The following is a 14,601-nucleotide window of genomic DNA, read 5'->3' on the forward strand; positions in this document are numbered from 1 at the left end:
GACCCTCCAAATCTGCCATATCCTTCTAGTGACCAGCCCCATCCTGAAGCTACCTAGGGGCTGACAGCTATCAGTCAACATATGAGCACATAAGAAGACATCATGGTGGGCATTCTAAGGATTTTAGGAGGCGTATACCAGGAAATGAGGACAAAAACCAAACCATATTTCACAAGGTTGCACCCTCATACACTACTGATGGAAATGTAAAATCATACAACTGCTGTGGAAAATAATTTAGAAGTTCCTCAAAAGGTTGAATGTAGAATTGTCATTCGACTCAGCAATTCCACTTCTACCTATATAGCCAAGAGAAATGAAACACACAACCACTAAAAAATTTGTATATCAGTTCTCCTAACAGCATTATTTATACAAGCCAAAAAGGAAAAGCAACGTAAATAATATGGTTTGGCTGTGTCCCCACCCAAATCTCACCAGGAGTTGTAATAATCCCCACATCAAGGGTGGGGCCAGGCAGAGATAATTGAATCATGGGGGCAGTTTCTCACATACCGTTCTTGTGATAGGGAATAAATCTCAGGAGATCTGATGGTTTTAGAAATGGGAATTCCCCTGCACAAGCTCTCTCTTACCTGCTGCCATGTAAAACAACCCTTTGCTTTTCCTTCATCTTTCGCCATGATTGTGAGGCCTCCCCAGCCATGTGGAACTGTGATTCCATTAAACCTCTTTCCTTTATAAATTACCCAGTCTCAGGTCTGTCTTTATTAGTAGCATGAGAACAGACTAACGTACCAAATATCCCTCATATGGTGAACAGACAAAATGTGTCCTATCCATATAATTGACTATTACTACATACAAAAATTAGTGGTAAATATTACAGCAAAACTAGTCATGACAATGATTCCATTTATATGAAGTGTCCAAAATAAGAAAATCTCTAGAGATAAAAAGCAAATTAGTGGTTGCCTGGAGTGACAGCAAGTAGGTGTAGTTCATTCTTTCTTTCCTTCTCTCTCTGTCTGTCTCTCCCTTCCTCTCTTCTCCTATCTTTTCTTTTCTTTTGCTCAAGACAAGGTCTCATTATGTTGCCCAGACTAGACTTGAACTCCTGGGCTCAAACAATCCTCCCACCTCGCCTCCCAAACATCTGGTAATACAGGTAGGAGACACCAACAAGTCTTTTCTTTTTAAGACGATGAAAATGTTCTAAAGTTGCCTGTGGTGATGGATGATATGCAATTCTGTGAATGCACTAAAAACCCACTGAATTTTACACACTAAATGGGTGAATTGTATAGTTCACAAATTGTATCTCAATAAAGCTATTTTTTTTAAGTATTCAGCCTTCTGGGTCATTGTGGCAGACAAGGATACAAGTTTGTTTAACCTTCTCTGAGCCTTATGAAAATGGCAACAACCAGTTTCAAAAGAAAATAAATAAACAGTGCTGAAAAAAAAGGAGTATAATCATAGACAAAATAATGATAGACAGAAGTCACAATCCCAAACAAACCCAGAAGGCCACAGTTATTCCAACACTAGAGCCACAAAGAACCGAGAAACCTAGAGTTGGCAGGTCTCCAGACCTGGAACGGGAAGCAGAACAGACATCAACATGATTAACCGAAAAATCATCTGAAGAACAGCTTCCCATCCTAGCCCCCTTCTACCCTGCTTCCCTACCCAGAGGCTTGCCTGCATCAAGGCACTCAGCATGGGTCGAATCCCACCTGCATTTATGGTAGTTCATACACCCCACCTCATAGAAACTCATTCCAGCCCTCTTCTATATGAAGGGAAGAGGCCTGCTAAGGACACATACTCTATACAGCCAGAGAAACTATGTCTATATTTGGGAACTCAATCTTTCATTAACACATATGAATGAAAAGAAACAAACTCTAACAGACATTTGAGGACTAATAGTGGCTTCCAAGAAAAGTTCCAAGATTTAATGAAACAGAACTGACCCTGATGAAGCAGGAATCCAAGAAACAAGATAATCTTCTAATTTTTTATTTAGAGAGATTCAAAATAATGCATAAAAGGTTCAAAATAATGCAAAATTAAAGAGTAGACTGAAATGAAAATTGAGTGACCAAAGAATGGGAAAGAGCTCTTGAGATTATAAATACAACTTTAAAATGTTGTTAGAAAGAATGGAAGATCATGATTTAAAATAGAAGAGAAAAATTAAAAGATGTAGAGGATTGATCTAATCCAGGAGAACCAACATCCGTCTAATAGAAATTGTAGAAGTAAAAGACATTTTTAAAAAGTAGAAAGGACAAACATTTTCAGAGCTGAAGAAAGACATGACTGAAAGGGCACCACATACACCATATAGCAAGAACACCAGACTCACACTTCCGGAAATTTGAGTGGGTAGGAGTCAAGAAAGTCCTTAAAGCTGTCCATAGAGAAAGAGCCAATTCTCCACAGGTGAGATGTCAAAGGTCCTTTCATTGAAGAGACTCCAGTGCATACTGCATACTGAATCAAGGCCAATTAAGGCAAAAGAAGGGATTACATATTTTGAAATGCACCATGCAAAATCTCCCACTTGTGTTATTCACTTCCACATTTCAGTTACCTACATTTTTTTAAAGAAGCATAAATTCAGATCCCTAATCTGCTTGATTTCCCAAACAGTGAAACCTAAGGACAAGTCATGAACTTTCATGTACAAGTCTTTGTGTGGGCATATGTTTTTGTTTCTCTAGGGTAAATATAAAGAAATGGAATGGTCTAGCAGTACAGAAGGTATATCTTTAACTTAATAATTTTTCAGAGGGAGACAGAATCTCACTCTGTTGCCAGGCTGGAATGCAGTGGCACGATCTCGGCTCACTGCAACTTTCGCCTCCCGGGTTCAAGCAATTCTCCTGCCTCAGCGTCCCAAGTAGCTGGGACTACAGGCATGTGCAACCATGTCCAGCTAACTTTTGTATTTTTAGTAGGGACAGGTGTCAGCATCTTGGCTAGGATGGTCTCGATCTCTTGACCTTGTGATCTGTCCACCTCGGTCTCCCAAAGTGCTCGGATTACAGGCATGAGCCATCGTGCTCAGCCTTCAACTGTTTTTCAACAATTGAACCTTTTACATTCCCACCACCAGGTGTAAGAATTCAGCAGCTCCACTTTCTTGCCAATCACAACATGGCCAGTCTTTTTAATTTTAGCAATTCTAGTGGCTTTGTATTAATTAGTATCTCATTGTGGTTTCCATTTCCATTTCCGTTTCCCTAATGACTAATAATGCTGAGCATCTTTTCATGTGCTTACCTGCCATCCATATATCTTCTTTGGTGAAGTATCTGTTCTAATCTTTTGCCCGTTTTTTCCCTTGGGGGGTTTGCTTTCTTGTCATTGAGATGTAAGAGCTCTCTATGTATTCTAGATATAAGTCCTTTGTTGATCTCCAAAACAAAATGTCAATAGTCAAACTGTTGAGAAACACCGATCTAGTTAATTTTGCTGAAAAGAACCACATGACACTGCAAGGAGTCATGTATCTACATATGATTCACTCTACCTTTAAAAATAAAACAGGTAATTTTAAAAAAGCTGACATGAGATACCTCTTAAAATCATACTCTATCTTTAAAAATAAAAAGGGTAATTTTTAAAAAGCTGACATGAGATACTTCTTAAAATGATATGCTACAGAATCCATTTATATCTAACTCCAGCAAGCACCTTATCTATTCATAATTACGACCATAAATCATCATAAAGGGAAAATTTGCTTAGACTATGATTTAGAATGACTTCCAACTAAAAGAAAACTAACATTTTAATAAAATTTTGGTACATCTGTCAGAGGTTTCCAAGTAGCTAAGCTTTCACTACACAATCACTCTAGAATCTTAAAAGTGTAACATATGTCCTGTGGCTTCCCCACTAGCCTCACCTAACTCTTCTCTTTTAATTATGGGCTCTGAACAGTTCAGGAGAAGGCAGGAGGGAGGCAATGTGAAAACACTTCTCCTCCTTCCTTCATTCATCAGATAACTTCCCCAACAGAAGAGTCCCTGAAGGCCTCCCTCAGAGTTTATTTATTCTGATCGTGGTTGCCACTCTAACTAAGCACATTTATAGCATATCTCAAGGGAGTGGGATCAGATGACTTTTACATCTTTCCAATCTGAGAGTTGGTTTTTCAACAGGAGCAGATAGTGTCACATTTCAAACATGTGATGCAGAACCGAGGAACCTGGATCATGGTCTCAAACCTAACAACGAGTTTGGGCAAATTAATTCATTCACTTGAGTCCTTAGTTTCCTCATCTATCAAATGCAAAGGTGACTTCTAATATTTCTTCTAACATAAATATTCTACTAGTTTAATATATAAGCTGGTTTCCTAACAGCTAAACACTGATTGGGTACCATGTGCCAAACCCTGAGCTGTATACTTACAATCTCATTCAATTTCTACTATAGCTCTCTGAAGAAGTTACTACCATTATGCCTATTTTACAGATGAAGAAACTGAGGAGGTTCACTGACTTGTCCATAGGCACCTATAGTAGGCTGGGACCCAGGCTCTGCTGCTGCTGCCATGAGCATTTTGCATTCAGTAAACTGGGAGGAACAGGATACAGCTTTATTCCAGCCCAAAGACAGCTGTGAGGAGTAATCACAGTCAGAGAATTTCAAAAACACACAAAAACTCTAAAAAGCAAGTTTAGGAGCTTTATGAAGTTCTACAATTCTTCAAACAACTTAATAACCCATGAGAGTACCTATTTTACCTCATTATGTCAAATAACTTCCAATCACTGGTATGCTATATCTAATAAGAGGAATGCACTAAAGCTGAGACTCTTCTCAGAGGCTATCGGAGAGGCTGGATTTTTAACCGGATTCTAAAGTATCTCAGCTACGTGCCTTTAGGCATGTTCTTTAATACTTCGGAAGCTCATTTTCCTCTCCTATTTATTTTTAAAGCTGTAAACTCTTCACCTTGCCTTAGAAGGTCCTACATGATATGGCCCTTTTCTAAATGGTAATCTTCCTGAATTTATCTCTCACTGATGATGTCTGCAGACCAACCAGGCTAGTATTCCCCAGTTCCTCAAATAATTTCTATTTCCTGCTCTTGTCATTTCTGCAATTTGAAATGCTCTCACCCAAAACTCTGTTATTCCGAATTCTAGTCATCCTTTAAGACCAAGTTCAACTTCCACCTCCTCCATGAAGTCATCACCAGAGTAACTAAAAGTAATCATTCCCTCCTGCTAGTCATTTGGAGACATGCTGTTTCTCTTCAGCTAAAGAATAAGTAACTTAAAAGTAAGAACCACGTCTTCCATGTCTTTGCACTTTCAATGTGCCCAAAACAAGCAACCTGCACATAGATGCTAATTGAATGTATTTGTTCAATAATGCATGCATACTGTCATACCTACAGAAGCACCAGCAGCGACTACCACCAACCATTTTTACTAAGGCAAATAAGAAACAAAAGGTATAAACTGTCATTTTGGTTTGTCTTGGATATGCTATATCTGAGCTGGTAATACGGGGAAAACCAAACTCACTCAACCAGTAAGGCAGAGAACTATGTAGACATTTGGTATTATCTCTACATAGTTAAGTAAAAATCAGTTTTATTATAGTAAAAAAAAAAGTTTAATTAGAAAAAATCACAATGTCACATAGTTAAATCTATGACAAGGAGTTTTATTTTTAAAATTTTTTGTTTACTTTTTGAGACAGAATCTCACTCAGTCATCCAGGCTGAAGTGCAGCGGCACGATCTCGGCTTGCTGCAACTTCTGTCTGCCTCCTAGGTTCAAACAATTCTTGTGCCTCAGTCTCCTGAGTAGCTAGAGCTACAGGTACATGTCACCATGTCCCGCTAATTTTTATATTATTAGTGGAGACAGGCTTTCACCATGTTGGCCAGGTTAGTCTCAAACTCCTGATCTCAAGTGATCCACCTGCCCTGGCCTCCCAAAGGGCTGGGATTAGAGGTGTGAGCAACCATGCCCAGCCAATGTCAAAGAGTTTTACATTCTTGGAATAACTATTATCAGTACCTCCTTGTCAGAGGAAGATTAAACAGATAATTACGTATCTCAAACTTCAAGCCCAGAATAGTTATGTATTTAAGATACATTACAAACAGCATAAATGGCTACAATACATGTTAAGTATAAGAGATATATATGAAACATATTTTCCTCTAAATTAGGACACTGTGATAAAGCCAAATGCTTTTTTAAAATAATTTAGCTGTTTTAATCTATATCTAAGAGTCCCCAAATATTAAGATGTCTGATAACTATTCATTTTCAAGCTCAAATCAGTTATTATATGGCTGTGTTATACAATGCCTTCTTGGTATCCCCAAATATTGTGGAGTTATTAAATAATCTCACCAAACATATGAGTGAAAAATATATAGTTCATACTCGGCTTTTTTCAACTGAGCAACAGCTGTATATAGTCAGATTCTGTGTCTTCCCAAAACAAAAATGAGTGTCAGATAATGACAGAGCTGAAAAAAGTCAGGATTGTACTTATAATATCAGCCTCAAAGGTCAGGGACATGATGATGATGGTGATGGTTATCACAGCAATTAATAGCAGCAAACACTTTCACAGCACTTATAACACACAGAGCATGACTCTAAGATCTTTATAAATGTCAACTTATTTAAGCCTCAAAAGAATTCTAAGACATATGTCAGTATAATTCCATTTTACAGATGAGAAAACTGAGCCATAAATAAGTTAGATAACTTTGCAAGGTCATACAATTTATAAGTTACAAGGCCCGGGTTCAAACTCAAGAAGTCTAGAACCAGAACTCAGAGAATATTAACCACATGCAATAGCCCTTTCCAATCTAACCCTTGAGATACGCAAATATCCCCTTCATCATCAGTTTTCCATACAGTTAAATGTTTTGAAATTCTACAAAGCTATTTGCATTTTATCTTGTACCTACTTCTAGGAAAATGCCTTCAAAAAAGTATTGCCTTAACAGGATGAGCTCTGTGGTCAGGCAAAATTGAATTAAACTCCTGGCTCTGCTATGTGAATGACTGTGAATGGGAGATAACTTCAGGTCTCTCATCTGGAAAATGGGGATAACACTACCAACTTAAAAGGTTATTGTGATGATCAGCATAGTGCCTTAGCACACAGTAAGTAATCTAGTAGGTTAGTGAACACTGTTACTGCTATTAGTGCTAGTAATAGTTCTATTTGTCCAAAATTTATCTGTTTCAAATTGAAGAGTGTTGCTTCCAGTTGCAGAATACTAAATTTGATAACTAGATTAGGCCAATACTAAAATGTATTAAAAATAAACAAGAGCTACAATAAACTCCAAAGGAAAGACTGTAGTGTCTGAAAATCGTAATAATATATTTTCTTAGTAAAAAGCAAGCACAAAGGGCTGGGCATGGTGGCTCACACTTGTAATCTCAGTGCTTTGCGGGGCTGTGGCAGGAGGATGGCTTGAGGCCAGGAGTTTGATACCAGCCTGGGCAGCATACACAGATCCTGTCTCTAACAACAACAACAAAAAAACCCTATATATATATATATATATATATATATATATATGTATACACACACATGCACGCACGCGCGCACACACACACATATATATATATATTTTTTTTTTTAATTAGCCGGGTGTGGTGGCATGTGCTGTAGTCCCAGCTACTTGGGAGGTTGAGGTAGAAGGATCACTTGAGCCTTGAGGTCAAGGCTACAGTAAGCTAGGATTGTGCCACTGCATGGCAGCTTGGATGAGAGAACAAGTCTTTGTCTCAAAAAAAAAAAAAAAAACCACCAAAAATACATTAGTCAATATATACAACTATGGTAACTGTGGAAAACTCTTACGAAAATTTATTAATTCTTGCAGTTTCAAATATCAGAAACTGAGAATTCTTCAAACCAAAAACGTGACTTGAAATTACCAAGAATAGGACACAAGAATTACATTTAATATTTGTGGATTTGGTCAGACATGGTGGCTCATGCCTGTAATCCCAGCACTTTGGGAGGCCGAGTTGGGTGGATCATGAGGTTAGGAGTTCAAGACCAGCCTAACCAATATGGTGAAACCCTGTCTCTATTAAAAATATAAAAATTAGCCACGCATGGTGGTGCATGCCTGTAATCCCAGCTACTCAGGAGACTGAAGCAGGAGAATCACTTGAACCCCGGAGGTGGAGGTTGCAGTGAGCTGAGATCGCACCACCGCACTCCAGCCTGGGCAACAGAACGAGGCCCCATTTAAAAAAATATTAAAATTTGTGGATTCTACATCTTGGGAAGATTGTTTTGATGAATAATTAGAGCAAGCAGGTTTCACAGAGGTAAGAAGAAAGTAAAATGGCAGAGAAAAATCACTCTGAAATCACAGATCTTCATATCTTGTACCTGAGAGAGGGATATCAGGAAATACTTACTAGTATCTGGAGTTTTCCCTTCAGCTCTGCCAAATAAAAATTCATACTTGGCCTTGGCAACACTCTGGGAATGTGTTGATACATCGTTCACCCAAACAAATGTCTCTGCCTACAAAATTGGAACAAAACAAAGACACGTTTAAAATACATCATAAATCAAATTATCCAACATGAGAATAGTAAAGAAATTGACATATGTACTTGATGCTATCCTAACCATTCAAAATGAAACATGAAAAGTATAACATGAAAAGAATCAGAATACAAAACTATCACTGCATGATTACAACTATATAAAGAATGCACACATGAACATCTATAGGGAAGTCAGAAGAAAATAAAAAGCGTGGCTTTTTGGGAGGCTGATTTATAGCAGATTTTTTAAATATTAAGTTAATGTTACTTTTCTTCAATTAGAAAACTGTATTTTCCTTTTAAATACATCATTTTTCCAAGTGATTATCATTACCCATAGTCCATAACAAGAATATTTCTTTGTGTGGGTTCTGTTAAAGAACATCAGCAAAAAAACCCATCTTTCCCCAAAAGAGATCACATTTTTATATAATCAGGGACACCATTCAGCTGAACAGGGCATGGAACAGAACAGAATATCATTTATACTAATTGTCCTACATATCAATATCTGTCCAGGGTCCTTTGTAATTCCTAAAAGTCCCTTATTTGAAATAAAAACTACAAAGGTGATAGTGAAAGTGGTAAATCCTAATTCTGAACTCCTAAGACCTCCTTCCTCGCTGTGTTAGGCAACTGTCAAAAATCAGGAGTGCGTCTGTTCTCTGGCTGAGGACTAATTAAAAATGAGTAGCAAGGAAACAAATTTCAAGACACAAAGAAATTTGACCTAACCCAGTCAGGAAGGCCTTCTTTTGCCTCTTTACTCTGAACCTAAACATTAACCAGGATACAGATATCACCCACACTGGATTCTATCCACTGGTTATGAGACGTCATTTTTTCTCATGTCTGAACAGTGACTGACCATTCACTTTGAGGGAGAGAAGCATGAAGGGTTTCATCAGCAACCAAGTAACTATTTCAAAGAGGGAACTTTTAGTATTTCTAGTCTATGCTTTGGAACAGAAATGACCGACAGTAGTAAGACCCAATCACAACTCCATCACCCCACTGGAGATAGGTTCAGGGGGCAGGGCCCACTTTGTTCTTCAATAGCAATAGCAAAGAGCTGTGTGCACAACATTCAGACAGCAATTTCTTAAAAGAGTTCTACCATCACTTAATGTTCATAATGCGTCAAATGTAATGGTCTGAAAAAGATGCTACCCCTCTTGGTGCTGTGTCTGATAATCACAGGTTGTTAATTATCCTTTTCCCCAATAGAGAGGAAATATTATTTTTTTTATGTGTTTGGGGAGCTTCTAGATAGTAAAAGAGGAACTCACCCAAGGAGCTGCAATGTAACATGCCCTAATTTAGGCAGGGTGGTTAGGGAAAACTCTCTGAGAAACTAGTACCTGCAGAGATGAGAAATATGACAGACTAGGGAAGGTCAGTAACATATTGGCAGGAAGGCCATCCATATGGCCTTAAGGTATGTAAGGAGGGATGAGACTGCTCAGATAACAGAGAAGGTCAACTTGGCCACAGAAGAGTGGGTAAGTTTAGAGACTTGCAAGAAGAAGAGCGTAGGTCAAAGAAAGGACAAAGCATTTTGATTGGTTTGATGGAAAGCCACTGAAAGGTTTTATGGGATACAGTAATTCATTTGCATTTTAAAAGATTATTCATTTACACTTTTAAAAGATCATATGGGTGTTATATGGAAAATGGATTGGAGTGAGACAAGAGGAAGCAGAGATACCAGCTAGAAATCCAAATGAGAATAGGGAAGCTTGGAGAAAACAGGCAAAAGTGGATGAATTAAAATATATTTTGTAGGAAGAAATATTATATATTTTGTAGGAAGAAGTTTTCTGATAAACTGGATTAAAGAATGAGGGAAAGGGGCCGGGCACAGTGGCTCATATGAGGAGTTTGAGACCAGCCTGGCGAAACCCCATCCCTACTAAAAAATACAAAAATTAGCCAGGCATGGTGCCATGCACCTGTGATTCCAGCTACTTAGGAGGCTAAGACAGGAAAACCACTTGAACCTGGGAGGAGGAGGTTGCAGTAAGCCAAAATGGCACCATTTCACTTCAACCTGGGTAAGAGTGAAAATCCATCTCAAAAAAAAAAAAAAAAAAAGAAAGAAAGAAAGAAAAAGAAAAAAAGGTAGAGGAAAGAGCAAGGATAATATAATAGATAACATTTGCTAACCATTTACTCTGTGCCAGGCACTGTTGTAATGTAATACACAGAATGTCTCATTTAATGCTCAGAACAATTCTATGAGGTGGGGGCTACTGTCATCCCCATGTCATAGGTGGAAAAAAGGAGGTAATGAGAAGCTAAATAATTTTTCCAAAGTTATATGGATCCCAGATTCATATCCGACCAGTCCAAATCTAGAACTTGTGGCACTGGGGCTCACTCCCAGGAATCTGCTTTGAACAATCAGGTGCATGTATTGAGACTGGGGAGACTAGAAAAGAAACAGTATCAAAAGCCTGCATTTGGGCTTCCAAGTGATCCCCCAAGGACTCACTAAAACATCAGAAAAGAAAATTTTAAAAAAGGAATCTATTACAAGGGTACTAAAAAACCAGAAAAGATGTCATCTATAAAACAAAAGTTTTAAGAAATTCCAGGAAGATAAATTTTTGGCTTACAGTCTCAACTTAAAGCCCGAGAACTATACTCTAAAGCAAGGTTCCCCTGGAGCAAGGATTCTTAACCTCAGGTCCACAGGGAAGGAAGGTACAGTACCCATCAAGAGAATTCTGGAAGTCTGAACCTGGGGAGGCAGTGTTTGCATCTTTATTTGCATTTACCTTAAGATGAAATTTGGCATGTTTTCAAATACAAACGTAAGCAACAAACCAGAGTATTGATAGCAATAGCTACAACTTGTCATCAATAGAAATTCGTCATTTTCATATGTTACTGCAGATAACTTGAAATATTTATACTCATCCCTAGTTCGAAATGCTAATAGTTACTAGACTCATCCCTAAATCCTGTTATCAATAAAGAATCCTTGACATTTTTTTAGAGATAGGATCTAGATGTGTTGCTCCAACTGGACTCGAACTCTTGGGCTCAACCAATCCTCCTGCCTAAGCCTCCTAAGAAGTTGGGATACATATACCATACCACAAATGTAATGTTTTGGTAGTCAATCAAATTGGTTTCTTTTGCAACTCTATGTATATTATTGTATTCATTTAAAATGCATTATTTTGACTAGAGATCTAGAATTTTATCAGACTATCCAGAGGGACCTGCTCAAGACTATTGTTTCTCAAACTGTAGCTCACGACCCATTAGTGGGTTGAAAAGTCACTTTAGTGAATCATGACCACATTTTTATATAAATAAGTTTATACACACACAATCTATTTAAAAGAATGAAACTAAAAATACCAGAGCAAAAAACACATTGTAAGATAAGCATTGTTTCATGGAACATCTAAACCACAGATGCATGTGAGTGTGTGTACTGAGACATGATTAAAAGTATATTTCTCAAGGTTGCTCATGACCTAAACTGTTTGAAACGTATTACCCTAGGGTGGTTCTCAAGATTTATCATGAATTAGCATCACCTACAGCACCAATTAAAACATGTACTATTGGAGTCCATCGCAGAGTTTCTGATTCTGTAGGTCTGAGGAAGGGACTGAGAATCTGCACTTTCTAACAATTTTTCAGGTGATGCTGATGTTGCCGGTCCAGGAACCATCTTTTCTGTGAACCACTGCTCTAGACCAACGATTTTCATACTTTTTTGTATATATGAATCACCTGTAATTTTGTTAAAACATAAACTGAGCAGGTTTTCATACTTTGCTGTATATATGAATAACCTGGAATTTTGTTAAATATAAACTGAGCAGGTTAGGATGGGGCCTGGGACTCTGCATTCCTAAAATTTCCTATGTGACCCTGATCCACAGACCAGCTTTGAGGAGCAAGACTTGAAGGTGCTAAAGCTTCAGAGTAAAGCAGTATTCAAAGTACGCTAGGATTATCACAAAAGCAAAACATTTTTTTAAAAGGGCTTTTCTACTTAGAAGAAGTAAAATTCACTAAAAGGTTCTGCTTAAAAAAATGCTCTATTAACATTCCCCACCTTCCTAAATAATATAAAATTCATTTTGCTTGCATTCGTATGGAGGCTAAAGTAACTCTATCTTGGAAGCTAATCTGCCATGTTGACTTCTGATTAACCCCGGTTCTGGGAATGTCCCTGAGATTTCCCATATAACTACTGTTCCTTGCGTAAGAGCACGTACTTACAGCAAATCCTAACCTCAGATCAAATTCCTACCTCTTCCCTCTAAAGCATGTGTGTCCCTCCCCTGTGGAATATGATCCCTGGGTCTGGGGCATAATGGCATGGAGATCCACCTGTCCTGCAGTTGCCCAAAACCCTGCTTCTGTCTGTAAGCCCTGGTAAAATCACCCTATAACAATAGCCTAGACATGTCTGCCTCCTGCTGTGGTTTCTCAGCCCCACCTGCATTGTGGGGTTACTCTTGCTAAACAATTAGTTATTCTTGAAGCTGTGAGCCCCTACCAATATATCCTCTTCCCATGGGAAGGCTTTACTGATCTCTGCGAAAACAATCAGATTAATAAAAGACCCACGTAATTCAGACTATTTTTTCCTTTGGCATTACTAACTAAATAAAATATATTCTTTTGTTTCATCACAGCTGTTTTAGAAACATAAATCTCATTAAGAAGCCTGGAATATGAAACATTAGAAGATGGGCTGATCTTCAGGTGATCAAACTTAAATATCAGCTCTGACAGTACCACTCTGTCTCACACAAATGTTTCACCTTTGGGCTTTAGCTTCCCTATTGATAAAAAGTGTTACTCAGATCTCTTAGGTCTCTTTGAATTCTGAAACACAATGATTCTTCATACTTTCTAACCACCCTTCACAGAAACTTCACTAAGGAGCAGTAACACAAATCTTTTCCTTGTGATTAAATTACAATGCATGATCCCCAAAACACACCCTGTATTTAAAGATGCAAGCCCATTAAATGGATGGAACAAATGAAATCTTTACCTTCCATTTGAAATGGCTTTTCAAATTTATAAAGAATTAGGCTCACATTATCCAACTCACAACATGTTACCAATTATAATTACCAATTTTAGATACAAGATACGCACTACCGATATAGAATGATGACTTTTTTTTTTTTTTTTTTGAGATGGAGTCCTGCTCTGTCACCCACGCTGGAGTGCAGTGGCAAGATTTCGGCTCACTGCTACCTTCACCTCCCGGGTTCTAGTGATTCTCCTGCCCCAGCCTCCAGATTAGCTGGGATCACAGGCGCATCACCACGCCAAGCTAATTTTTGTATTTTTAGTAGAGATGGGGTTTCACCATGTTGGCCAGACTAGTCTCAAACTCCTGACCTCAGGTGAACCACCCATCTCAGCCTCCCAAAGTGCTGGGATTACAACAGGCGTGAGCCACCACAACCAGCCTAGCATGATTCTTTTAATTGTTTAGCTGTAAAAAATAAAAAAGACAAAGCAAAAAGCTACAGGCAAATTTTAGAAGTAAAAGTGGTTTTCAGTTGATCTGGAAAGGAAATGATGAGGCCAGAGGAGGGAGGAAGAGGCAGGGGTTAAGAGTAGAGTTTGAGAAAGGTGGCATGCTCCTTCATTTCCTTAATTATTTGAACTTGAATATGATTTTCAGAGACTCTGAAAGCCTCCAAGTCAGCCAGTGAGTATTATAAAGAAAAAGTTAAACAATAAATTAAAGACTATAAGATAATATTTCATGACTCACTCAAAACTAACACTTGATTCCTACTTTCACATTCCACACTTGATCCTGTTCAATCCCATCTGCTCCCATCACCCAGCAAAAGTCAGGCCCATGGAAGCAGTGTGCCACATGCAGCTCAAGTGCAGGCACGGACAAGAAGCTCAAGGCCAATGCTACAAAAGGCAACAGCTAGGTGTTAAGGGCTGAACTGTGTCCCCTCAAAATTCATATGCTGAAGTCCTAACCCCCAGTGCCTCAAATGCAACTGTATTTAGAGATAGGGTCTTTAAGGAGATAATTAAGTTA

At 38.3% G+C, this 14,601-nt stretch overlaps 1 protein-coding gene across 2 annotated transcripts in view; it reads right to left on the bottom strand.

The window, feature by feature from the left end:
• The window catches only part of PSD3 (pleckstrin and Sec7 domain containing 3), a 526,477-nt gene that overhangs the window by 372,378 nt on the left and 139,498 nt on the right, over positions 1–14,601 (bottom strand). For both annotated transcript variants that reach the window (XM_032287984.1, XM_032287985.1), the window contains one exon: positions 8,412–8,520. In XM_032287984.1, the coding sequence (XP_032143875.1) occupies positions 8,412–8,520 (109 nt within the window). The remainder of the gene's footprint in view (positions 1–8,411; positions 8,521–14,601) is intronic.

Source organism: Sapajus apella, unplaced genomic scaffold (assembly GCF_009761245.1).
Source record: "Sapajus apella isolate SASKATOON/1434 unplaced genomic scaffold, GSC_monkey_1.0 scaffold21, whole genome shotgun sequence".
Classification (NCBI taxonomy): Eukaryota; Metazoa; Chordata; class Mammalia; order Primates; family Cebidae; genus Sapajus; species Sapajus apella.